A 27,955-nucleotide genomic window follows, 5' to 3' on the forward strand; every position below is an offset into this window, starting at 1 on the left:
TTCAGCGTCCACACAGACGCTGAGTCTTCGGTATCGCTGACCTGCTATTCACTGTGGAAATTCATTAGACATCTTGCAGTGGAGGTACATTGGGGATTTATACCGAATATTTTTAAACGGAGTTACCAAGTTAAAATGGTATATCGTTAATAGAATTTAATTTATCGGAAGGAACAGACGTTATCCGGCATGGACGAAGATGGTGCGAATGGTGCGCCATCTATCGACAGATTAAAAACAATACTTACGTTTTGTATACTGTAATAATGTGAAAGACTTCGTGGCAGCATTGCTTCGTCTCATGTCTCCAGTCAGGAGTGGACACAAAAACCGCTCCTCACCTTAGCTCCGTAAAATTTGATCAGAACCTTCTTTTCTGCTGCATCTTGGTCAGGAACTAATTTGCAAAACTAATTAAAACTAATAACTATTTAAAATTGGTTTAACTGAAGAGCATTTTACAATTCTTAAATACCTTTTTAATTATTTTAATGATGTCTTAATCGTATGCTCTATTCTTGTTTGTATTTACAGTTGTTTTAAGACACTTTAATGTTTTGTGTCTAATAGTTTACAGTGCACTGGCGTGTCACACAAAATGTCACACGCTGTTAAAATTTGCGAGGTTTGAAATGATTACGTTTACTCAATCACATCCTTGGAGATGAGAGGGCTTGGAGAAGAAATTGTCTGACACATGGTCTTTTTCTTCTTGTAGCCAAGAAACTGGAAATTCTTAAAATGTTTTCATGTACCAAATCAGCCACCAGATGGCAGTATGTCATAAGCAAAAACAGAATAGCCCAAATACACATTTAATTTCAGCTAGCAGTTAATTGTAGATATCTATGCTTACATCGTTTTCAGGACAAAATGCCCATCTGTTCAAATAGCATTTTCAAATCTTGATGGTCTAAATATATTTTCAGAGTTGCTAATCAGGTAATTGTGTAAATTCTTTACGTCAGACTTCTTCAATCTTTTCTGGACTATACAATTTAAACAATGGTGCTTTTCATTTCTAACATGTATTGGCTTTTTATTAGCTTAAATGTAGCCAATTTAACCTACTATTTTTATTAGTAGGTTAAATAAAAATATTTAACCTACAGAATATTTTTATTTAGTAGGTTCTTTTATTCTCATAAAAGAATATGAGGCGTCTCATATTCTTTTATGAGACGCCTTGCTGTTTTGAGATGTCGTTTGTTTTGATTTGGTTCTTGTGTAAAGTACTTTACATTACCTTGTGTATCAATGGTGCTTGCCTTATATATATATATATATAAACAAATAGATGTTTTCTCTCAAGTCAGATTAACAAACATAAAACATCCCTTTAAAAAAAGAATATACTAGAGAAGATTCATAACATCCTGCATTAACATTGTCAGTTACAATCCATCACAGAGTAATAGACCTAAATAAATCTCACAGTAATTGAGATAAATCCCTCATTTCAATGACAAGACCAGTTTTTAAGACTCAATTACCACTATGAGTTCTCTGGCCCAGTTGAAGAGTAGAGGATCCGTCGTAGACGCAAGAGGAGACGTTGGTCATTTCAGCTGAGCGGGGAGTGAGAAAGAGAAGGATAGGATGAAGAGATGGACTCGGTCCAAAAAGGAATGGATGTCTTTCCGGGCCATGCTGCATCGGGGGGGCAGCAAGATTTATGATAAACGCACACAATCTTAATTTGTGCTCAACCCGATAATGCATCTCAAGGCCAGAACAGTTCTGCTCAGTGTTTCTTAACTGGATGTTTCTTTAATTATATGTCAGAGGCCGTAAAACTCGGAGCGGAAATTTCCCCACAAAGCACCGTTTTATGTCCCGGTCATTACTGTAAATTACAAGTAACAAGAAAAACTGGACAGCTAATGGACGGAAAATGCAAAAAGAAAAGCGGATTTATTCATATCCATATTCACTCTCTCCACCCTGTTGGTACACAGGTCATCAGTAGGACACAAGCCGTCATGTGCTGATCAGGCGAAAAAACTGTTCACCTAAGCGGGTACATGGGGGAACGGAAACAAACCTGTACAAATAAGAAATACATGACTCGTACAAGAGCGGTTTAAAACATATACATATTCACAAAGCCGTAATCATATAATGCTTTCCTCTAATTTATCCCAGCAAGTCTAGTCTTCTCGAGATTTCAGATACTGTGTGGAAAATGGGTTTTAGGCATAAAACGTAACACAAGTTACAGTGCCTTGCAAACGTTTTCATAGCCCTTAATCTTTTCCGTATTTTATCATGTTACAACCATAAACTTGTATGTCATTCATTGGATTTTCTGTGATAGAGCAACACAAAATACCTCATACATGCATTTGTTTTCAACTCTTTTTATCCTAGTAAACTTTAATAAAGCCCAGCTAAATCCTCAAAATGCCTCTGAGGTTTGTTGGATGACAGTGATCAAACAGCCTCATAAAGACTAATTGATTAATAGAAAAGGGATGAAACTGTGGAGAATGAAAGGCCACAAAACTCTGAGTAGTAGTAATGGGGCACTGGTAACTCTGGGGGAGCTGCAGAGATCCAGTAGAGCAACTATTAGGTATATTGTCTGTAAAGCCTTTATGGAAGAAAAAAAAAAGCCACAAGAAGTCCCGTTGGCATTTTCCCAAAGGCCTTTAAGGGCTTGCGGGAATGTAGGGCATGTAAGCAAACACATAAAAGGAGTTGCTCAAATCAGATGAGACAAACATTGAACCTTTTCAGAAAACTTAACTACGCATCACCCTTAACACTACATCCCCACAGCAAAACATGATGGGAGCAGCATTATGCTATGGGATGTTTTACTGGACAGGAGAGCTGACCAAAGTTTATGCAATGATTAATGGGTCTACATTCTCTCCAGATGAAAGAAGACTATTTACCCCAATAGTTGGTCATCTACCAACAGAACAAAAAACTTATTGTAGGCAGAGAAACAGCAGAAAGCCAGAACAAATCATACTCTTGGTTTAGAGTGGCCTAATAAAAGTCCAGACCGAAGGATAATTGAGAATCTGTGGCAAAACTGAATACAAATGCATGCATAATTTCTTTTAGACCTAAAATCTTCTTACATTCTTATCCTTCCACTTAATTATTCCTTACTTAGTGATTGCATAAAATGCATAACAGTTTGTTTCAATAAAATGGAAAAAAATAATAATTGTGGGGTATAAATACTTTTGCAAGGCACAGTCACCTAGAAATGACAAAAACTGGAATTTCAACAACCTCACACGAAAACACTTTGTTAGCTCTTGGCAAAGATGGTCCCTCTCAGCAGCCTTTGGTGCACCACAAGCTGTCATATTGCCTTTTTAATACAACACCACTTTCTCTTTGGTGGAAAAACAATACTTCACGTCATTAAATGACACAGTGAGTTGCCATTGCTCTTGTTTACCATCATCTGCATTTAAATGTCAGATGCAACACTGATCTCCTGTATGGTTCTCTAAACTGATTTTAAAATGTCCTAAAAACAAGTGTTTAAAAGAAAACATCCCACTAAATGTCTCCCTTTTTTTTTTCTTTTACTTGGCACTCACACACGCCGACAGAAACACAATAATCAATCAGTGCATTTTTTTTTTTAGCCTTCTCTCTTCTATTTAGAGTCTTTTACTCTAAAGCCACCTCACTGGCGTCGGGTCCACCGGCACTGAAATGAACAAATTTTTGTCCCGGCTCAGCTGAGCTCGAACCCGGCGCTCGACTCGATGGCATATAGCAGCTTGCTCCTCATCAGGTGTTGATCGCAGAACTCTGGGAGCTTGAGCAGGTTCATGCAGGTGCTGGCTGTAGGCAGGCGCTCCAGGTCACTTCCACCGTTGTGAATGCAGAAGGCTGGATAAAGCTCCTGTAGGCAAAAAAAATAAATTAAAAAAATTACTGATTACATATATTTAAGGGCAGCTGAAATATCTCTGGATGTTTCTAATCCCATTCTACAATAATAATAATATTTCTTTTTTGACTTGAATTAGCCTGCTTATCAGAGCTGCATTTTGTTATAGAGAGTTCACTGATTTTTAAGTTTTTATCTTTTCGATCCCAGTGACGTCTGGAGTTAATTAGCTGCGCGAGGTGGATGAATGTCTTCAGAGTCAGACGGAGAATGAATCAACACGTGTCGGTAATGATCCCAATTTCCAAACCCATCCCGATTAAGCAATAAATGTCAAATTCCACAAGGGATTAAATGTGTAAAGAGCCAAACGAATAAAGCCAAAGTATAAATTTAGGAATTCAGCTTAGTGCTTTGAAAGATATTGAGGGGGGAGATGGGCTCACAGGTTGACCCTTGGCTGAGACGCTAAAAGGATAGTCGTTTCATGTTGTCCATCTGGCATTTTTTTTTTTTTTTTAAATCAAACCTCGCAGCTGATGAGGCCACTTCATCTGTAAACTGTGACACTGACGGCTTCCATCACGAACAAACTACTCCGCCCTGATTCCATCACGATATTTAACGTTAGACTATCTGTCCCACCGGCTATACTTACACAATTAAATGGCCCTTCAGGGGCTTTGCCGTAATGACCCCATTTTTCTGACAATTACCGTATTAAACTATCATTGCCTATTGAAAAAGTATCATTACCACAACTATCATTTTGAGGAGAGGAAAAAAAAAAAAAGACAGCTTCCATCATCTTTTTTAAATGGCTTCTCTTGACAGAGCTATTTCTTCTCTAATGAATCCTGGGCAGTTTTCACGACAGCTAATTAAGGCTTTGCTGGCTTGAGCCGAGGGCCAGGTCAGGGGTCACCCCCCCACAAATTACCACCCTTTAAGTCTCAAGTGAGGCATCTGTGTGGGAGGGGCAGTGCATCTGAATGCTGGCCAAAGTCAAACTTAGTAAATGAGAAGGGAGGGGATCATTTAAAGCTTGAAGGATTTAAAGTTTAGTGTTGTCTCTCCCAAGTTTAAAGCAACACAAATATTTTCTTGACTAATGGCAGTGAAAACAAAACTTAATCACAGTCATATTTAATAAATTAGAAGAAGCATTTCAATGAGATTAGATTAGAAGTAGTTTTTAAAAATAAAATTTAAGCAGGTATTAAACATACCTTTTATAAAGCCCATATTTCTGTTTTGAAAATGTTGTTTATTGGTCTGCTATAGAACTGTAACTTTAAATAATGTGTTTTTATAAAATATGTACAGAAAATCACCATAATTAACAGAAATGAAGGCTTGAAAACAGTAAGCAATTAATCTGTGTTTCACTTAGTGAATTGAGTTACTGCAATGAATGAACTTTCAATGGTATTCTAATTTATGAAATACAAGTACCGGTACATTACAGTGCTTTGCAAAAGTAAAAATTAATTTTTTAAGCTTTTTGACAAACACAAGCTATGTTTCCATCCAACTGTCACATAAATTTTGAGCAAACCTTTAAAAATGTCACACAAAAGAAAATGCAAATTAGGCGTGTTCCCATCTACTGGTTGGGAACAAATTAACCAGGCTATACGAAGCACAACTTCATTAGATGTTGACGTTACACATGGATGTAATAAACAAGATCCACAGGTTGCACAGATCACACATATCAGAAAAATATAGAGTTTTCCCCTGTGAGATGGAGTTTTAGACTTTAGAGTTATAGAGTTTCATGTCTATGTTAAGATAAAGACCCACCAGTGGATAGGAGTGTTTGCCACATCGGGTCTTATTCTGCAAGTGAGTTTCCATCTCCCCTTTAGAAGACTGACTCGTTTTTGCAAAAGTCAAAAATCATCCCAATAGAACGTGAAAAAGTTTTTTTTGCTAAACTGACAAAGTTATTTCAGATTTTGCCATTTCCATCAACGCTTTCTAATGTGATATGTCAAAATGAAGGGATGTAAAAACATTTTTTTATTAGAATTTTTTTTATTATTATTATTATATTTTACTTTCCTTCCTCACAATTACGCAGTACTCTGTGTTGGTCTATCATATCTATTCCTAATTACACACATTAAAGGTGGTTGTAATGGAAGAAAAGTGAAAAAAATTCAAGATGTATGAATACTTATGCAAGGCACTATAGACTTGCAGCTCCTGGTGGGACAAAGTGTGGCATAAAAACTCTTTAATAGCCCTGACCAACACTTTCTAGCATTTCACTGTACCTTTCTAAATGTCCCATAAATCAGGTCAATGAAAAACCTGAATGGCTTCCAATTAGGACATCGTTTTAGATATAATTTGCTGTAATGATTCAAGACTTTTAAAATGATATTCAGAAGCAGACAGACGTAGTTTCGAGGCAATTTATCTCCGCAGCTATTGCTGCTTTCTGCCACGTGACCCAATCGGAAAAAAGGTGAAGAGTTTAACCATCTACCAACTTCAGAATGACAGTATTTGTCCAGCCAAGGTCTCCAGACACACACAGAGCTGCAGACAGACTTCTTCCACAGAGGAAGGTCACGAACTATAACACAATAGCAAACGTGGTGATAAGAGTTCACCGCAGAGACCTTTTCTAAGCACAACTAATAGGAAAATTATCATTATTAGGGGTCTTATCAGTCTGGGTATTTTTATAAAGGCACATTAACTGAACTTCTGTCTGGTTTGGAAACCTGCTTCAAATAGGAGTAAACTCTGGGATGAAAACATACAGGAAGTAAAAGAGGAAGTCTGAGTCTGCAAGATTGCTCACCTTAAAGCCTAGCAGCGGAGGTCTGGAGCAGCTGGTGACAAACTTTAACAGTTTGCGCTTTTCTTCATCTGTAAATCCTTCGACCACTTCCCAGAAGGTCTGAATGACAGGGTGGTTAGCAGAGTATCCACCTAAAAGAGATTATTGAACAGAAACCATATTACTACCTCATGTTGTTCACGGTCAAAGCCTAATTAAATAAAATAAGTGAGCATAGATTCATACAAATGCAACACAGGCGATGTACATCAGCTTTGGGCCTTAAAGTCCATTAGGAGTCCGAAATTTAATTTTACAAAAATAAAGACATGTAAAGACAAAATGTATATTTTGAAAGAGATATCTGAGCATTAGCTAAGAGGTTTCAATAGTATTGTGGAGCTTTATTTTGCAATCAGATTATTTTTTGTACCAATTCCTTCAGTTTTACACTAATCTAATAATGCAACAAAATAAAACAGAGGGGTTCAATTTAGACCTCTTTGTTAGCTCAGCTGCTGAAGAGATTTTAAATGTGTATTTTCATAAAAAAAATTAAATAAATAAATGAATATCTAAGCTTCAAACAAGAGTTTAACAAAGATTTTAAAATTAAGCTAACGCTTGCGTTCTTCCTATGTAATACCTATGAGATTACTCACATAGCTCAACTCCCATCATTTTGGCAACATTCACCTAGATTACAGCACTCTGTAAGTTTTTCTAATATTGTGCAGCCCTAATAAGAACCTACCTGAATAGTTTGTGAAGTTTTTCAGATCATCGAGACAAATCGGAACATGCGCCCCAGATATCAGCACCTGTCAGGATGAGGCAAGAGACATGCTTTTTAGATGTACGCTATGAAAAGAAAAACAAACAAAAAAAATCTAATCTTCGTTTGGTTCAGTAATTCAGCACCTGGATTTCCTGCTGATCAAACATACGCAGCCACTCAAGGTTGACCACATTGGCCAGACCCTGTCTGAAGGCCAGGCAGTGAGGCCTGATCTGTTTGTTGAGCCTGTAGTCAGCCACTAAATGGATGTAAGCTATCCGGTTGGCTGTTGTCACCGGGATATCTTTTCCTCCTGGCTTCAGTTCCACCACCTGGAACAAACACAAACGAGGCATTTGCTGAGCTGTAGTCATTACCAGGTATTTGGCACATTTATGTTGAACTTCCAGGCATAGTTTTCCAGAGTTCTCAGTTATTTTTAGTTAACTTGTACAGTAAAAATACAACAATTCTACAACAGATATTTCTACAGTGCTCAGAATGTGAATACTGAACCTGAAGAAAATGAAAGGACAAAAAGAGAAAGGAAACAAGAAAGGAAAAAGAAAAGAAAAAAAACTGACATAATGATGGATGGTAAACAAACTAACATCCAGAGTTATAGATAAATCTCCCTGAATTCAAACCTAGCACATCTGTTGATGAGCTCGGGTTGAAAAATGCTTTAAAAGATATTTGTTCATCAACTCTACAGAAAGCACTAATAAGGACCCCCATGATGCATTATCAACAAAGAATACTAAGCTTCAGTGCAGCAATGCTGAGAATACACTGGCATTTAATGTAATGGGGTCCATCTAATCTGTCCATTCCCGTAGTGCTGCAAACTCCACCTTTCAGGAATCCATTTTCTGCCTTTTCTCCCTCCCACCAGATTCTGATTATGTGCTAATGTAAAAGAATTACTGCTGTTATCTTGCTTGCTTTGGCTATCTCACAAGGGCAAATGCAGGGCAGACTGCTCCCGGGTGTGCCTAATCTTCCACAAATTGTTTTCCTCTATTGCGCTCTATTTGGTGACCAGAAGGGCCACATTGTAACTCTGCTGTTTCAGGTGTTGTTTGAGAAGAGCTAATAAGACACGTTAAGGTCCTGAGCAAACAGGGGCTCCATGTAGAGATCAGGTCTGAGCACAGCTTTGGAGAGAGAAGGAGACATGCTTAAGAGCTTTTGGCCGCTTCTGTCATGCGTGGTGCGAGATAATTTGTGGAGCGAAAGGCAGGCCGGAACGGTCAACAGAGCTGCTGCGTCCTCTGCACTGCAGCAGGGCTTGGAGCGACAGCAGTGACGTGCTTTATCTCTGTCAGGGCTGAGAAGTGGTGCATCAGGCGGGAAATGAATTATTAACGCCACAAAGAGAAACCAAACAGGAGAAAGAAACAGAGCTGAAAAATAAACACGCAAGAGCCATTTGTCATATTCGGTCGGTCGACTTACCTGAGCTTCTCCCAGGTCGTTGTTGACCACAGTGAAGTTGAGGCCCAGCTCTTCCACATCGCCCTCGTAGCTCTTGAGGAACAGAAGGTTGCGATACATCTCAGGGTCTAAAGAGGCAAGGTGGTGGATGTCCACGTCTGCACTGGTTCCCAGAAGTTTGGACAGGAAGAAGCTGGCAAAGGGCAATTCTACCAGCATGTTCTCGTAGAGTGCCTGAGGAGAAACACAGACATTAGTAACGAGGCCCTCAAAGTTTTTATTTTATTTTGTCATGTTAAATCCTCAAAATGTAATGTTTTTGAGTGAATAAGCCAACATAAAGCAGTGCAAGACTGTGCATGGTTTTCACATTTCTTAAAATAATTATCTGGAAAGTGTGGTGTGTAAATTAACCACCTCTGGGTTCTGTGGAAACACCTTTATAGTGCAATTCTCCAACCTCTGAGGACTTTGTACTTTTACTCCTAAAGGCAATTGGTTGCACCGGATTTTAATGAGGTGAATCAAAATAAAAAGAATTGACAACAATCAATCATTTTTCTACTCCACAATAGTGCACTATTTTGAGTTGATCCTTTACATAAAACATCCTGAAGTCTGAGGTTAAGTGACAGAACATGAAAACGCCTAAATAGTAAAAATAGTTTTGCATCAGTCGAACTATACGGACAATGGTTTGCGTCAAGCACCGTCTGATAAGTAAATATTCCAACATGTAACTTCTTGAACACAAAAGGTTTACACCAGTCAGGCTAAACTGATTACAGCGTTTGAGATCAAAACAAAGTCCAATCAATCTTGAACACGCATCTTCGGCTTCTTCTTCCCTCGATTCAAACTTTATAAATGTCGATTCTCACCTTGACCCTAAATGCAATTAAGAAGTGCAACCGGGCAGGTGACTCATAAAACCCCTACGCTAATGTACTGGAATAGTAGAAAAAGAACCTATTGGAGACATTAAAATATACAGGTCCTTATAAATGATAGCGCTAAAAACCCTGACCGCATCAGCTAAATGGATTATAAATCTAGAGGATTTCCATAATGCATGCATCTTAAACACACACAAATGCATAAATCACAGCTATTTTCTAAACACAGGTTAACTGCGCAACTTCAAACATTGTCTATTTTTTATGCAAAATAATCCACTTAGTGTTACTCTCATGGCCGGCACTAATTTCAGACCATATGCGCTGCGTGGCCCCTTGAAACCTATCAATAACACTTGTGCCGGGAAGAGGCAGCAATAAGTATATGGAGAAAACTTGTAGCCTTATTTTTTCTATGCCACCAGGCTTATTTATGAGTGTTTATTGCCAGAAATTGTGCCAAAATGACTTGGGTTGGAAAGAATTAATTATTATGGCCCGGAGCCTTTTAATATAAGTGAGTGCAGTGGCAACGCAATTAAAGCAGATCGCGGCACCATCAGGTGGAATAAATGCCAGCGGCATTGCAGGTGCGTTCTGTTAGCTGCCAAATAAATTCCTTAATTTACAACATTATGAATCAATAAAAATATAATGCCTTTCACACGCATCTTTATCAATCAGAGCAGCAACGCTTTCACACGTCTGCAGAGAGGATGCCGAGCTCAGAGAGGATCAGAGCGATTACGAAGTGAGAAGAAGTGCTGCTGATGAGGGCGGAGGTTTGGCGGTAATGAGTCGGGGAGAATCTCTCACGGCTCGTACCAGAGGCATGTGAAAAAGAGAAAGCAGTGCTCTGATCTTTAGGCCAAAGCCAGAAATGCAAAGCAACCCTCTGCATGTTTTCAATATGTGTAGCTTAAATCTTTCAGCTTGTCAACGGGGTGGACAAGTGAGGAAGAGGGATGATGGCCGGCCTCTATTCTGATGCTCAATCCCATTTCAGTGAGTACCCCCAGACAAGCCACTCCCGCCTGTAATACATCACCTCCACAACAATGGCACGCCTCGGACATTAATTAAGAATATTAATCTCCTGTGTCCTTTGAGCTGCAATGTGCACCACACGAGCTGCGGCAGTGGTGATGCAATTTCAATCCATATAAACTGCTCGCCTTTTATCCAGGCAATAACAGGCACTAAACAAATATCAATACGCCTCTCAAATGGCCACTCAAACGTCCATTTTTATGGAGAAAGAGGAACTTAGAGGTAGGGTTAATTGAAAGTCAAATTCAAATTAATTTCCCTCAGCCTAATTGCCTCAACCATTAGCTACAGAGAGCACAGCGCGATAGATGCAGGAACTGTAGGAGCAGATTGATTGCTTCTCACTTGAACAGAACACAGAGAAGAAAAGGAAACAAGAGGAGGAGGAGCAGGAGTTACGATGCTCCGGTAAGTGGACCACACCATCCGACACTGTTTGAGAGAGAAGAGCCCTGGATGTTCCTGACTGTAAAACAGATCAAAATGCTATTACCACATGCTTTGAACGCTTATTTATGTCCTGTCTTTGTGAGGCTGTTGATTTAATGCTAGCCAAATGCAGTCGCTACACAAACAAGAGGTAGGAATCATCCGCTAATGGAAGCCCTAATTGAGAGGCGACCGCTTGTCATGAGGTAATTCCTCTTCGTGTTGAGATGATAGCTCCCTCATGAGGAAGGCATCTTGATAAACAATCATCACCACTTGCATTAGAGATGATTTAAAAACATTAGGCTCTAATAAACAGCTGCATCAGAGGAGTAAAGGAGCAGGCAAACGTTGTCTTACTGCATAAATTCCAGCTGTAACCACTAAACCCAATTTTATTCAAGAATTTAAGAAATGTAAGCTTTGGGAACAAATAAAGTCTAATTTTCTACAAAAATATTGTATGACCTTTACACTGTCACATCTAATGAAGAGATCCACTGATCATAATTTTGTCAAGTTAATCTGTACAGCAAATTTCAGCTACCACGGAATTCAAAATCGTTGTAAATATTTCCAAATCCATGTTAGAGTTCATAGGAGGTCTAACAGTGCAACTTTGTTTTTTTTTTAGCCTTAGTATGATAAAGTCTTGCTCTCTTTTGCATAATATTACACTTGCACCAAAAAAGCTAACTTTGATCCTTCTTTTCTCAGTAATAACATCCACACTGAAAGGTGTTGTAGTTGGCGTTTCCTGATAGTGGCCAACTGCATTCACTGGTCAGATTTTTGAGTTTCTATCCGACCATCCTTAATTTGACACACTCACCTTTCCGAGGATCCTGCCCAGGAAGTAGTAGTGTCTCGTGAAGGAGTCGCCCACCAGCATCTCTGCAGCAGGATTTGGATACAACAAACCCTCGTTGGTGGTTTTGAAAAAGCCCTGGTTGGGATTGAAGCCCGATTTGAGAAGCTCGTTGAGGAACTCGCGAAAGATGCCGCCTCCGTCGATGCCTGCCTCATCCAGACCATGAGCGTTGAGAAGGTGGACTCGAATCCTCTTCTTAAGGTCTGGTTCTGATTGCGTAACAAGTTAAAAGGATTCAAATAAAAGGAAATATTTACAAAAATATATTTTAACAACTAATTTATGAGCAGCAGTCTTGAACCTTTTAAAACATATTTTGTACTTCATTTATTCTTTCATATGTTTAAAAGCAATTTCTAGCAGGGTCATTAGCAATCTGGGTATTTATCTTTCTAGCTTATCATGGTTATAATTATTTTTTTTCTAAATAGACCTCTAAATAAACTGATTTTAAATCAACTGTTTGTATAGTTGTATTGTGTTAAGTTAAATAACTTTTCAAAAGCACAGAATTTAAATTATTAAATGTTACTTTTTGTCATTTAAATTGTTTTTATTCCTAGAATGTTTCCATTCGTCTTACAAACCTTACTGCTTTTAATTGCAATTTTAATGAAGAGACCCAAACACAACAAGGAGCATAAACTGTGAGGTAGAAGAAAATTATTCTTTGTTCACAAAATTTTCACCTAAATAAAGACCTGAAAACTTTTTGGATTATATGCAAAACAATGTGAGTGACCACGCAGCTCATGATCTCCACATCAACCAGTAACTTTATCCTTTTGGTTGAAGGATAAAGTTTAAGACTTTTCCAAGGCACGGTGAATATTTTTAAAACATCACCACAAAAGCAGAAAAGGCTTTGTCTTTAATAAACATTATTTACAAAATTTGCTCATACTGACCTACAGAATATTCAGATCAATTCTATACGAGGTTGTCTTCCAGAATAATAAATGTAGAGTGATAAATCAAAGCAGCTTTAAGTTATAGACACACAAATGATATAGATCATGTCTTCAACCCAGGTCGCCTACTACTCTTTTTAATCAGAGTGCCCCCATCATTCGAGTACCCTTTCAAACTCAAACACAAAAGAGGTGACTTAAAATAATTGATTCGGCTTTTATGTGATCCATTATAATAATCAGAATCACAATTATGCTTTACTGAAATTCAATATGCTGCCCGAGGATGGAGGTAACCTTCATCTTCCATGCAAACTCTAACCCTTGTCCTTATTATCGGGGTTTTATATAACTTAACAAGAGTTTCAGTGCCAGCGTTGGGATCTAGTAAACCATCTCAGTCTTACGGTGTTCGTCATCACGGTATAAATGACAAAAAATTATGGAGCGGTTACAGAACAGTTTTCCAGACGTGTGCATGGACTTTATAAGTCCAATGCAACTTATAACACACACAATCATATGACAGTGCTTTTACTGAAATGACAGCGATGCTCATCTCACCATTTTCTGGGGAGAGTTTATCGTAGGCGTCTTCGTAGATGTAGTTGCGTCTGATGGTGACATTGATGCCGTCGGGGAACGGCCCATCCCCCTGCACGTCACGTTTGTCCACAGAGATCAACCTCTGGAAGATCTGGAGGGAGGAAGTACATCCAGCGATGGAGTTTGTAACAAGTACTTTCAGCTGACATTAATGCATACTAAATACAATTTTATCTATGATTATATATTGAAAGGTGAAGGTCTTTTTAACTGTCATCCATTTATACATCACAAAATAATAGAAAAAAAGGATACTTGAGAAGTTTCTTTTATTTCACACCTAGATATTTAACTTTGACACAAGATGTAGCTAGTCGGCACCACGACCAGTTTAAGAAATAACTACTAAAAATCACTACTTTGGAGTGATTTTAACACACTTCTACATTAATAACAGCAGGGAGGTTAGAATAAGCGCCTAAACATGGTATCAGTTTGGAGTGGAGAACTTATTCTGGGTTTTTTAAGACATTCCAGAAACCCTTTAAAGAGGTAAATTCATACCACTGAAACCAAAAACAATAAATTTGAATGTTTGATTATGATTCAACTCTTAAGCTTGTGTTCCAGTTTCCTGTAGTGGTGGGATACCTTGACTCGCTCCTCAAATGGAACAACAAAAGGCAACTCTGTGAGGATGGCCAGATGTCTCTCTTCAGACACAGAGAGCTGCGGAGGCTCAAAACCAACTGCAGAAATAAACACACGTACATCTTGTTTATCAAGACCCCATGTAGAAAATACAATTTCAGTCTTTTTTTATAAATATGTCAAGACACATACAGGTAAACTTAAAAGTAATCATAACAGAAAAAACTTTAGGTCTAGAAAGCTGGTCAATAATCCAACTAAATATCTTGTTTTATGTATTTTCTATAACTGTGTACATGAGCTAAATGAGGATTGCACTTTTTTGATTTTGTAAACCCATCTAAGTTAATGTTTCCTTAAATTCAAAGGTTCAAAGGAGGGGAAAAACAGCCCCAATTGCTAAACTGCTCTTTACCCTGGTCGTTCAAATGCAGCTCAATTATTCTGCCCAATTAGTCAACCTGATCTGCATTCTCCCATCAGGTTTCCATCTTTGAGGAGAAATATGGCCTCCAAGTGGTCAATACGTACCTCATTTATCAGCACTGGGCCTGTCCATTTAAGGAAATGAGAAAAGGCCAGACAAACACACGCACCAGATGTGGCTGAGTTCATCAGGTACTTTCACGCTAATTGAATTTATCTCATACAGGCTCTGAGTGGCATTAGGGAGATCATACACACATTGTTATCAGCCTGTTTTCACACTATATGTCAGAGAAAAGCGCTGTAGTTAAAAGTGAGCCTAATGAGTCTCACTCATCCGTGTTTCAATCTGAATGTGGCTAAATGAGAGGGCCAGCTTGATTTGTGTTGGCAAACATAGAGGCGGTGATTTTAGGAAGAAATCACTGATTGTGTGGGCAGGCGAGATGACCCTAAGATCACATAATTATAAGTATGCTCAAATGAAATACTTCATGATTCAAATGAGTTTAAAAAAAGTTGACGACACAATTGTAACACATGACCTTTGAGCAAGTAGGGACACAAAGTATGGTTTGAGTTCTGAACTCTATTTAGAAAGAACATCTACAGACAGTTTTTTTGTGGAAAATAATCCATCTTATACCTTCATATCAAATTAAAAAGCTTGACTGTAGCCTATATTACCATCAAGCGTAGACTGAAGAGGTCCAATGCGCCCCATCCTTCTTGTTCTCCACACGTGTCTTGCTGATGGGACATAAAGTTGGGTGACCTACACAGAGGTGAAGATGAAATTCATCTTGTCTTTAAGATGAAGAACCATAGTTGCTTTAAGGTTTCAAAGTTTTTTCAACTTTTCAACTTTCAGTTTCAAAACTTCCCTAGACTGAAATTTTGGTTTCTATTATTTTTTTAAATTTGAAGAAAAATGTTCTTTTTCTTTTCTCAAAATTTGAGTGAAATTGAAATAGACAGAACAGTGTGGTTAGATAAATTATCCATATTCTGTTCAGTTTCTCTCAGGTAGACTGTGTGGACAACTCACCTATGACAGAAGACCCTTGTAAAAGTACCTAAAGCATGCTGCCAATTTTAACAAAATATATTTTTAGTACTAAACCTGGAACTTTTTAAATACAGTCTATACTTTCTTTATTTGTTAATCTAAAAGATATTTGAGACAGAAATCTGAGCTAAAGTAAAAATATTAAGATGCAGGTAGCTCACCTTATCGGCCCGGATGTTGACCTCCTCAGACAGCCAGTGACCCACCGGACAGAAAGGTCGTCTGATGTCGCGAGCTTTCAACATCTTCACCAAGTTAGTGATGACCTGCGTTGTAGATCAAAAATAAAAAGAAGTTACATTAGCATCTTTCATTAAAACAAAAATATCCATAACTGTTGAAAACAAAGTGCCCAGTGAAGCCTTTCTTTAAAATGTCTCTTGAACAGGATGAAGGGCTTCATTTTAGAGGGGGAAAAAAAGCAATTTGAGAATTCAGCCATTAGTGCACCATTTATGGGGAGTATAAAAGAAAAACGACCTGTGCCGTCCCTCAATGTCCAGCCTTGTTAATTACCAGCGAAGTCTGCTGACATCAGCCATCGGACAGAGAACGCCAAGGCTTTACAGCTCAATGTGCTTTGAGTACAAGAGTGGCTGTCTAACGGGATGTTAAAAAGAAGTTAGCTCGCTTTGATGTAATGTTGATGGTTGGTATCAGGAGTTTCTATAAATTATATTGCCACTTAAAAAAAAATCTGAAAAAGGTTTTTATAAGGTTATATAATGGACACAAGCAAAGATCAAGTTCTTAGAGCTATAACAAGAAACAAGACCATCTCATTCAATTATAAAAGGTTTCCTTGTTGCTATTGCGAAAAACACATTCAGACACATTTGAATAATGTCACGTGTGTCATTGATGCAATAACACTCAAAGCCAGTCCATTTCCATATAATACCCCAGCTGGATTACCTCAATCGAAACCCTCCTCTCCAAGATGTGTCATTTTCATAGAGCGACAATCAATCCCGGCCAATCACCAGGAGGCAACCAGAGTCCGCAATAATGGCGAGTGCAAAATGCTGTAAAAGGTGCATGAAGATGGGCTCAGAGCAGACCCACCCCCTGACTCTGGGAATGAATAAGCATTCCTTAATTAGCCCATTGGGTTAAGTGCAAACCTTAATGGGTCTTTCCCAAACTCCTTTGTGACATCGCTCTCCAAACATGGCCAAGAAGAAAGTTCCATTAGCAATATTAATACAAGCTTAGTTGATCATTTTCATTCAATTAACTTCTTTCAATTAAATAGATAGCTCGACAATGGGGGTGATAAAAGATGGAGAGGGACGGCTGATGACACCAACCAAACATTAACGTGTTAGGGGTCAGCGACGTTAAACCAACTGTAAATCCCACTGTTCAATTTGGAAAATGCATTTTCCCTGCTCCTCACTTCTTTAATGGGTCGTTTTAGCTGACAAGAGGCCTTTGAACTGATCTTTTATGAAAACTCCCTCAACGTGCTTTTGGAGTATTTGCCACCTCCTTCTAAATGCTTGTGTTCACTTCTAACAGCCAAGAACAAAAGTGACTTAAGGCCTGTTTCCTTGAATAAACAGAAGGAAGAGAAATAAAAGAAGGCCCTCAATGAGAGGATTGAAGTCGATCCTGTTTTCAGCCTCATTTCCCCATAGTAAACAACAAGTGCTCGTTGTCTTTGCCTACTCAGGCATATTTTGCCAACTTCCACTAACACATAATCATTACAGCATCAATGCACATAGGGACTATACAACAATTTAATGACGACAACAATACACAGATTATGCAGCACACTGTGGAAATGGTTTAAAATTGGACTTTTCAAAAATCTAAATTCATACCAATTAAAAACTTGTGTTGTCTGCTTAAAAACCAGGTCTGTGTCAGGAATCCGGACAACTTAAATTACCTCTGCATTTTCTGCCAAGTCATACTGCTGAGGTACAACTTGGGGCCTCTAACTAAAAGCATATAAAAAAAAAAAACAGCTATTCTAAAACATCACATTTATACCATTTATATGTTAACCAGTTATGCTAATGACGATTGTGTATAAACTTCTCATTTCAACTATATTTTTGGCAAACATACCTTAAGTCAATAAAGAAGCCTGTATTAAAAGTTGTCAAAGATGAACTATATTTATACATTTTTTTTTTAAATCACTTTTAGAAACACTAGAAATTTATAGAATTGACTAAAACAAAAATCTATTTCTATAATAAGACCAATCAGAATCTGAAGGACAAAGGATTTATGCTCAGCTTTAATGAGTTAACTATATTATGTACCTTGAAGAGTTGCACCCAGCGCTTCTGCTCGGCCTGGATGCGCCGCTGGACCTCGGTGTTCGTCTTGACGCCCACGCTGCGGAAGGCAGCCATGTACTCCTCCCTGTGCTCTGCTTTAGTCTCAGGGTAGGCCAGCTTGATGATTCCCAGACATGCGTCTCTCAGGCAGCGGGACAAAGTCACCAGCTCAGACAGAGTGAAGGGCATCATGGTGGACTGCATCTGACCTGCTCAGAAGGAGAACGTGCTCAAAGTCTTCTAACAAGCTTTGATCTCTACAAGCTGTTCAAGCTGCTGTAGACAATTGTGAAAACTCATTTAGTGAATAGGCAATTACTAGGACAAAAAAAAGTAATTTAGTAATAGTAACTTTTAACTTTAGTACATAAACTCAAGAACAGATCAAAGGAGAACTCCAAAAAAGAATTATTTGGAAACTAACATGAAGTTGATATTATTATATTTTCTACAATACTTATATGCCCAGTACCTTCCATTTCATGTCCAAAGAACTCGCTGTCATGCACAGAGATAAGAGAGTGACTGAAGAGAGAGCTGAAGAGGTAAAAGAGGGGAATGATCCGGTTTGAATCTTCAAATGACATGGGGGAACCCCGAGAGATCAGCTGGAGTAGCGGCACCATGGAGCTAAGAAGGAAGACACAGAAAAAGCAGAAGCATGATCACACCACTGACATTAAATGCTCAGTAGAGAGCAGAAACAGTCATAGTATCTTACCCGGTAATCATTTTAGTTGTCATGGAGGTTATCAGGTGCCACAGATGCCTCAGGAAACGTGCATTGAAAGCTAAGCTGTACAGGAGTCTGCAGACAAACAACAAATTAATAATAAACAAGATTTAAGACAGAAATGCATTAAAAGGCAGTTCAAATGACACAATCAGGGCAATAAACAATAAAATAACTCTCAACCTAACAGTCTGCAGCGCTAAGACTGTTAACTTTGCCTCGCTTAGCAGCGGACACAGAAAAAAAACAAAAAAAGATTGTGACCAAACATTTCAGTTATAGAATCTTCTTGGCCTTTCACTCCTTTTATGCGTTGCGAGGGGCCAAAAGGAGATTAAATGAGCCATTAAGCTTTATTTAGGCGAGGCACCTTCCATTAGTAAACTAGTTGCTGGCGAGGGTGCCCAGCTCAGGTCATAAACAGCCCCACTGGCTTCCTGCTGCAACCTGCAACCCACCCCCCATTTAACTTAATGGCCAGGGAACCAGGACAATGGAGGATGGAGGAGAAGGAGGAGGGGCACCCTGGTCCTTGCTGTGACCCCTGATGACTAGCATGCTTCCACACTCAGGTTGAATTAGTTGAGAAACACAGAAGGAGCTACATACCTCGCTCTTGTTGGACTCAGCAGGCTGAGGCAAGAAGGTGTGAAGGGGTTCTTTGTTCCAGAGTATTTGTTTATGTATACACTGGAATTGCTTGGTTTTTCACACCGAGGGTAAGTAAAGGTGACAATAAAGTGGTAAGTAAGCTAAAAGGAAAAATAAAGTGTCCCTAAATATAATAGGCCCTTGTCAAGGTAGGACAGCTGTAAAGACACTATCCTTTACAAGGGTCCCCAAAGTCGGCCCTCGAGGGGCCATGTTTTAGTTCTATCCATGGGGGCACCAACAACCTTTTCAGCATGTCAGTGTTCTTCTTAGGCCTTCTAATGAGCAATCATTTGATCCAGGTGCATTAAACCAGGGAGAGAACTAAAACATGCAGAAGGCAGGCCCTCGAGGACCGACTTTAGGGACCCCAAAACATCTAAATCCTCAAAATAAGCCTTTAATTTCCAACCCTTCCAATATATCCGTTTCAATATATCAGAGCTCATTCAGAAATCCTAAATTAGAAATGAACATTAGGGGGCAGACTGTCAGGCAAACCCTCAATAAGGCATGAAAAATGGTTGGTGTCGAGCACAGGCCATCTGTCAGTGCAACAAGGCTCAGAAAAGAAGCACCGAGCAGCACTGGGGGCTCATAACAAGTCTGGCTGGTGTTTGATTGAAATGAGAAACAAAGCACTAAATGCCAGCTGACCTGCTGATTTACAGCCGCGGGGAAACCGAACCCCTCCCCAATTTCAATCACGGAATGAAGCACTAATAAACAAAGTCAAGGCATCAAAAGGGGGTTGCATGCGACGAGCGTCTTGATAAATAATGTCTGGATCGTTTCATTTTGCTGCGATGAAAAGAAAAACCTTGTCTAGTGGTAGGCTAGGGTTGGATCTGAGACCAGGAAACCGGAGTGAGTTTCTGCCTCAATGCAAATTAAATCTTCATTATCAACGTCATTATTTCACAACAACACAAAAATCACAGCAACCATCTGAAAGTAAATATGGACTCCTTCCATCAAAAGGGACCAGTTAGCAGATTGGTGTTATGCTGGGAAATTACGCCAAATATCTAACTTTACCAATTAAAGGTAAATTACAACACACTCAGCAGGACAAACAAAACATCAACTTATTGAGTGAGTTAAAAAGCAGTTCTCCAATTAAAACCAGCAAAGAAAGAGAAATTTAATGAGACATTTTCTATATTTATTACAAAGGAAGTGTGCCGGGCCCACTGCATGCAGCCAGTCTCTCCTTTTTTTTGCTGTAAGAGCAGTAAATCAAGACGGGGATGCAATTTGCTCCCCTTAGCCTCTTGCAAAGCTATCCCGTCCACTCCTGCAGCGATTAATCTTCCTCCGTGAGCTAATTATTTTGTTACAGATATCCAATAATGATGGAAGACGAAGGACAGGATTTATGATAAAAGTGGAGAAGAGAGGGAAGCTGTAAAAGAGGACAGGGACTGAAAGAGAAATCCTCAAGAACTCTGGAAAAAAAAAATTTACTTGAGTGTCCTAGAAGAAGTCTTTTTTTGAATTCATCTTTGTGAAACAGCTAAAACTGAGTCAGATTGGCTGGCGAGCCCATGTGAACATTGACTTGGAAGTCTTGCTACATATTCTTAATCTGTGCTTTAACTGGACCACTCTAACTTCGGAACATTCTTTGAGCTGGATTTGATCAGGAGTTTTCAGCCTCATCTGTATTTCTATCAACTGGTTTTAGAATCAAGATTCAGATTTGATTTCTGATTTCTTGATTGATTTCTTATCATTACAAATTGAGTGGCTGTTGAAAGCAACTAGTTCCACTGGGTTTAATTTAGAGGTATAAAACTAAAGAGCACTGGAGCTCTTTCATCAACTGGGTAATGTGTGAAAGAAAATCCCAATAAAATCCGGATATTTGTGGTTACCGTTTTCTAGAGGCATGGATATTGTGTAAAGTACAGTACAGTACTGTAGGGCTCAGATTTTAAGACATTAATTTCAATTAATTAATTACATAGCTTTTACAGCGTTAAAAATTTTAATGCAATTACTCACAAAGTTCCAGCCAAAACCTTTGTAATGGGTTTCTAGAACACCCATAAATCTGACACACAAGTGGCATCCATAAACTATAGCAATGGATAACAAAGTCACTTGTCTTGGTCCACTGGAGGTTAACTTTTGCTTTGAAAAATGATCTGATGAAAAAGACTATTATTGTGTTCAAATTGTGCTGAAAGGAGTTGGTCTATCACAAAAGCTATTCAAGTCCAAAATACCATCCTCATGCTAATTATGTTGCAACGGCAACAATACAATACATATCTTTATTTACATAATTTGTCAGCAAAAAAGTCTTTGAATTGACAATATTGCTTATATATCCATGAAGATGGGTCTAGCTGACTTCCTGTTAGCCAATGCCTTCCATCCCAAGCCGTTGCTGACATCCATCCCAACCCTAATGTAATTAATGAGGAAAAGAGCTAATTTCCCTTGTCCAGAATGGAGGGCTTCCTTGACATCTCTGCCGGTTGTAAATGCCAGTGGGTGCGGACCAATGATAACTGCTTGTCTAAAATCCCTATTAGCTACATTGCTGAATGCGGAACAGCAACACATAAAACAGTTTTCCTCTCAGTCAGGTGGAATCCACAGCTGATTGGGGAAATTATTGTAATAAGGTTTAGTGCCTGCTTCACATTATTTAAAAGCGATTAAAAAACATAAATTAAGTGTGTGTTTACTTCATGAAAGTCCATTTAATACTTTGTGAATTTACAGTGGAGGAGACAGACAGACATGTCCGCCAGCAGTGAAGGACGATGCCCTGAATGCTTTTTAAAATCAAAAACTCTCAAGGGTTTAGCGATCACAATCGATAAGAGAGCATCACAACAACAAAAAAGGATAAATACACTAATAAACATCAGACGGGTGCTACATCATCCTTTTTGTGCATTTCTACCTGACTTTTGGCACCATGAGTCGATGCTGCACCATAAGCGTGTGACAAATGGATGCCATCATGGTGAAGACCTCCTCACTGGCTGAGTCCCTCCAAACCAGGTTCAGCAGGGCATTAGTCTGCTGTTTTGTGTCCAGCTTGTGGATGCATTCCTCCGTTATCAGCTGCACAGAAATGCGGCTGTTGTCCTAACAGAGACGTGTGGAAAAAAGAGAGATTTATTACCATAACCCATCTTTAACTACAATAAATGTGCGGAAAAAATGTTTTTTTTTTCCAAATTATAACTACAGACATTAATGCATTTCATTCATGGTGGGATTTTATGTGATACACACTCAAAAACATGGAAATGCAGTGGTCTGGTCAGAGGACAAACGTTGGTTTCTTGGCCTTCAAAGAAAGCTTCATTCAAGTGTTTGTATTGTCATAAGTTACATATAAATGCTTAAAAGTTTAATGACATCACAGCCGATAAATCAACAGGATTTATTTTGTAGGAGTCTCATCTCACCTTACAAAACCCAGAGGACAAATTTGTTTTATTCCCTGAATGCTATGTCGGTTGTACCTGCATGGGTGTAGGGTGCATGTCACCATCATCATCATCCTCTGAATCACTGTTCACTTCCGGCCGGCTGGTGCTTTCCGACACCGGAAGCAGCGGCAGTAGAGCCTGCAGAGCCCGAAGGTAGAGCAGATGTCCCTCCTCTGATAGTGAGCCTTCGAACATACACCTACCATTACTGCGTTGTTTATTTTTTAAGTTTGTGTACTTCGATAACATAAGGAATTGAATACACACAGGAAAAACGGTAAACTTAACTGTCACCTACCTAAGCAGTTCTCTCCTGCAGAGAGGACAAAGTAGAAGAGCCATGGCGCCTGGCTTTGTGCTGCTGAGAAAGAGTCGATGGTGACCTGCAGGGAGCTCAGAAAGGCCTCGAACGGGAACGAGAGACGACGGTCCGACAGAGCCGGGATAAAAAAGTGAAAGATCTGCTCGGTGAACGGCGCAGAAATGAACTCCTCGGTAAACGCCGCAAATACAAACTGCCTGCAAGACAACAGCCAAAAAAATCCCTTTGAATACAGTGTAGAAAAACAGCAGATCAAACTGGTTTTAGTTATTGGGGTTGTTTCAACACAATTCTGCTTCATTGGTGTTCTAACCAAACAATATTGTCTCTCCAAATAGGAGTGCTTTGTCTAACTTGGTCAATAACATCTGGTGGGGCGAAGAAGAGATAATGAACTATTGGAATCACTGTGTATACAAGTTTGTCTCCATCCTGCTGTGCCTTTCTTCATAAAAGAAAAGAAATTCTCCCATCGTTATTAGAAAAGTCTTAAACTGAGTGTCAACAGTCTGATATTCAGCTCAAGAATCCAGGGGGACTTTTATGACTTATTGTCAGTGGGTCTCTTATGTAATTACTGCTTTCAGAATGATGGAAGAGCACACACACAAAAAAACTTTTATTTGATAGGAAGAAGCAATAAGCCTAGAACCTGAACTTACACACTTATTACTCCTGTTGTTTTCTGTAGATACTGTGGGGGTTGCATACATGGATACCTTTTGAAATACGTTCAATATCTCAACAAAGATATTGTTGAGATGTCTTTGTTCATAATCATCTGCTATCCAACTGAGGTAACTGGTTTACTGTTATAATCTCTAGCCTAAGTTGTTTTAACATTATCCAAACTACTTTCAACATGGGTTTCTTTTCCAACAATGCCCAGTTTTTGAGTTCAGCACATTAAGTAATCCCTGCCTGATAAGTCCCAACTGCCTTTAGCTAGAGTTATGTCTTTAACACTTTTTATATATTTTTCCACCAGACATGTAAAAAAAAAAAGAGCAAAAAGCACAAACACAACTAAAACGGTTGTAAAATCTTTTTAAAAAAATTCTGTTTACCTTGCGCCTGTTGTGCAGGAGGAGTAAGTAAAGTGCAAAGGTTTGAGGATGTGCTCCAACAGTGTGCTTGCCAGAGGAATAGAGGGAGCATCGCTGTACTCCAGACTGGAGGGCAGTCTGTGATTTACTAGACTATACAGTGACTTGTAGTATCCTTAAAACAAAAAAAAGAAATAGATGAAATTAGGTTGTATGAAAACTACACTAACTAAAAATTAACACAAACTAGATGTTTAGGAAAAGTTTATTGTGCTGAAGTAAATTATGTAATTTTCTCACAAAAAACTCAAACTGAAGTCTCAACAATTTAAATTGCCACAGTCCATGTAAAAAGAGTAGTACTAAGGTTGATTTAACAACATTTTAAGTGTTTTAAATGTAAAAATGCATTTTATTTCAATGCATCGCTAGCTCACCTTTTTGTACCATATAGTGCAAAATCTGCTCAAGTAATGAAGCTACATTGTTAGCGTCTGGAATAACAATAAGATAAGTTCTCTCTGAAGAAAAGATTTCTAACATCCGCATGGGAACAGCAACGTTTAAACTGTCATCTGGGCAATTTTGCAGGAGTCTGGGAGAAAAAGAATAAGTATGTAAGTCTGCAGAAAGTTTCAGCTTCTTCATGGCAATCAATCACTATCCTGTGTTTGTATGCCCAGAACCTTACCTGCAGCAAAATCCCAGGATTCTTTTGATCTGAAATACACATGACGGCTTCTGGGGACTGTTTAACAGCTTCACGAACTGACTGTTGTGTTTCACCAGGTTCTGGCATAACCATATCTTTATAAACACACAGACAGGCAGATGTTCAACATAATACGGTAATTAAAGCACTACCAAAAGAACTGGTAATATTGCATTCTTACCAATCTATGTGCGTCCACACTCTGTCTGTAGAAAAATATAAGTCGTCTCGATAGGAGGCATAGAGCAGTGGCAGCCATGACGTGCTGCGTTCCCTCTGCCTGTGACTGACTGACAGACTCATCAAACTTAGCCCTCTGAATGGCATACTGAAGGGAAGAAATATAGTAATTGAATGAAAACACTTGTTCAGTAAACCTAAACATAAAGAAATAAATTGTTCATAATTTTCATTATAAAAATCTAAAAAATAAATGCTAAAAATAAAAGTTTGAGTCACTTGAGAAACAATAAATTTAGTCCTACAAAAATCTAAGAGCAGATCTACAGACTTTCCCCCATTTCCTTCTTCCTACTAAACCATTTCAAAATCAACCAGGTGATACTTAATACCAGGTGTTCAGATTATGTCCTTAAGTCTTCTTCTAATGGAAATGTATCTTAAAAAGTCTCCCAAAAGCGACGTACATATGTCATCTCAGTCAGAGGTTCCTTTTAATGGAGAAACAGAAAATCAGAGCTCCTTTCAGGGCAGTTGACCATCAGCTGAATACAGACATGGCCCTTTGGTCTCAGAAGATCAATTAGTATGATGTGTGAGAAAAAAGTTATTTGTGGGCACGACTTTACTGTTCAATGATAATTTGAAACGTATTGCAGATAAATGGCTTATTCAGCTCAGTTTTCAGGTCAGAAAAAAAAGACCAACTGTATCACAATACATGGTGAGAAATCAACCTCTTAAACTCATGTTTTGCTTCTATTACTACTCATGAATCAGACTGTAATGCTTCAGGCAGCAACTCACCCCCAGATCAAAATGGACAAGACCTGCTAACACTAAGAAAGATTCATATTTACTATTACTATTTCTCTAGCAGAAAGCCATCGGAATCAACATAAATGTAATATGTTCCTAAATTAAATAAAGAAAATCTGTTGATGTGAAAGAGGCAGACATACCTGTTGCTTTAGGTCTTGGTAGCCACGTATGTAGGACTGAATGATGATTGCATTTTTCAGCCTTTTTCTTTCTTCCTAAAGTAGCAAAGAGGCAAAGCTTAAAAATAACACAACCATAATTCAACATATGAAACGTTAGTATTATAATACTTATTTAAACAAATACAAAGTGATAGAACAGACAAATATGAGAATCCATTATTAGCTAATAAATTAGGAATTAACAAGTTACCAACATGAACTGTTTAAATCAGTCAAAAAAGTACTCAGAAGAAATTTAAAGTCAAAATGTAATGTCACAAAAAAGTGTCAATTGTGACAGGCTTACAAAAAGCCAGTATAACACTTTCTGAACCAATTACAAATTAAATTTGTTAGACATTTTCTGGAAAAATTCAACAGAGTGACCGCTGTTTTTAAAAAGTCTAAATCAAATAATACAAGCATGAATGTAAGGAGTTACTTTCCATTTATTGTTCAACGTTTCTGCCGCAGCAACAAACTGCACTGTCTGGTGACACATATTTGAATGAGGATTTTATAATGTCAAGCTTATAAAACAGATCTCACATTTTGAGATCTGTTTTTTAAACCATAAATTTTGACCTGGGCCTAAAAATTGTGAATTGTTAAATGAAAATAATCTCTACTTTTTTCCAAAGAAATATCAGTGTTGTAATATTGCCACACATTTATTTTTTGAACACACTACATCCTGAATTAAAAGGATCTTAATGTTTGGTTCTCTCATATATGTCATAAAAGATTACCTCTCTTTTCCGTCTTTCCTCTTGTGTACGATGCAACAAGGAGGCTTTTTCTTCCTGAGACAAGATAAGTTACACAATAGAAAGATAGTGTTTTATTACTGGTCTATTTTTCTGCAAACAGCACAATAGAGTGTGTTTTGTTTTTGAGCAACTGTCTCTACGTTGAATTGATCCTTACCTTTTTACTCGCTCCGCCCAATGACACCTTGGGTCGTGTTTTGAAATCTCCCTCAAAGCTGAACATTGTTAGGGTTTTTCCAATGACTGATTCAGACTTGTTGATGAAGTTCTAAAAGACAAAACGAAACCAAGTCAAATTGAAATGCATCAAAACTTCTCTGGTGACCCTGGACTAGGGCTCTAATTTCGAAACAACCTTGTTTTATAGCACGTAAAGCCTTCATACAGCTACCGTTTTAAATCATGTGCTCAGTCAAGAACTTTAGTTATCAAAGAAATAGTTAGTAGACTGACTTCACCTAGTTTCTCCAAGTGACAGTCTCAATTTGGCAGCAACAATAGTTAGCTAACTTAGCTACAGTAGCTCATGACTCAGCAGCTGTCAGGGTTTTTTAAGGGGGTGTATGACTTACGATACAACATGTAAACCGAAACAATGCCGATATACAACAAATAATGATTAAAAACAACAATATAGAATGATATCCGTGTATTTAGCCTGATTTTGTTCGCGTTAGCACTGGAGCTAACTAGCCACCGGCTAAGAAGTCAGAGAGGCTAACTTTACGTGAAAATTCTTTTTACCCGCATGTTCAGTTTGACATCATTCAAATTTCAAAATAGACACCAAGAAACACCATATCTACAATCAATAACCTTCTTACCTTTAACTTGTAAAATACGAAGTGCAACAGAAACACTGACACTGAGAAATCCAATTGTCAAGTCTTCTTTTCCTCCACTCTGGAAATCATCACAACACAGGAACAGTTAACTTCTTCCGGTTCCTGCAAATCCCAAGCAGGTGATTGGACAAAATCCATGTCAATTAAGCGTTAGCTCCACCTTTCTAGTAGATCGATTGAGAACCTTCTACGAATAAATGTGTGAATACTAGAATTGTGCATTTTGCGGGGA

The 27,955-nt window shown here is 38.5% G+C and overlaps 1 protein-coding gene across 1 annotated transcript; it reads right to left on the bottom strand.

The window, feature by feature from the left end:
- Positions 1-1,895: 1,895 nt before the first annotated feature.
- ube3c (ubiquitin protein ligase E3C) lies at positions 1,896-27,818 on the bottom strand. Its single transcript, XM_044104347.1, has 24 exons — positions 27,703-27,818; positions 27,036-27,146; positions 26,858-26,911; positions 26,088-26,162; positions 25,127-25,273; positions 24,925-25,040; positions 24,671-24,828; positions 24,255-24,408; positions 23,164-23,384; positions 22,899-23,050; positions 22,328-22,515; positions 18,745-18,831; positions 18,496-18,653; positions 18,006-18,232; positions 15,888-15,992; positions 15,345-15,432; positions 14,232-14,329; positions 13,599-13,731; positions 12,085-12,332; positions 8,899-9,111; positions 7,584-7,772; positions 7,417-7,483; positions 6,684-6,814; positions 1,896-3,877 (listed from the first exon to the last, which is right to left on the bottom strand). Exons 2-24 carry the CDS (start codon positions 27,099-27,101, stop codon positions 3,707-3,709), a joined length of 3,246 nt encoding a protein of 1,081 aa, XP_043960282.1. The 5' UTR covers positions 27,102-27,146; positions 27,703-27,818; the 3' UTR covers positions 1,896-3,706.
- Positions 27,819-27,955: the final 137 nt, after the last annotated feature.

Source organism: Gambusia affinis, linkage group LG21 (genome assembly GCF_019740435.1).
Source record: "Gambusia affinis linkage group LG21, SWU_Gaff_1.0, whole genome shotgun sequence".
Lineage (NCBI taxonomy): Eukaryota > Metazoa > Chordata > Actinopteri > Cyprinodontiformes > Poeciliidae > Gambusia > Gambusia affinis.

Coding starts and splice junctions, on each gene's coding strand:
- ube3c (XM_044104347.1), bottom strand. CDS start 27,101: ATGTTCAGCTTTGAGGGAGATTTCAAAACACGACCCAAGGTGTCATTG. Junction 25,274..26,087: donor ACCAAGACCTAAAGCAACAG/GTATGTCTGCCT, acceptor TCTTCCCTTCAG/TATGCCATTCAGAGGGCTAA. Junction 6,815..7,416: donor AAACTTCACAAACTATTCAG/GTAGGTTCTTAT, acceptor AATCTCTTTTAG/GTGGATACTCTGCTAACCAC.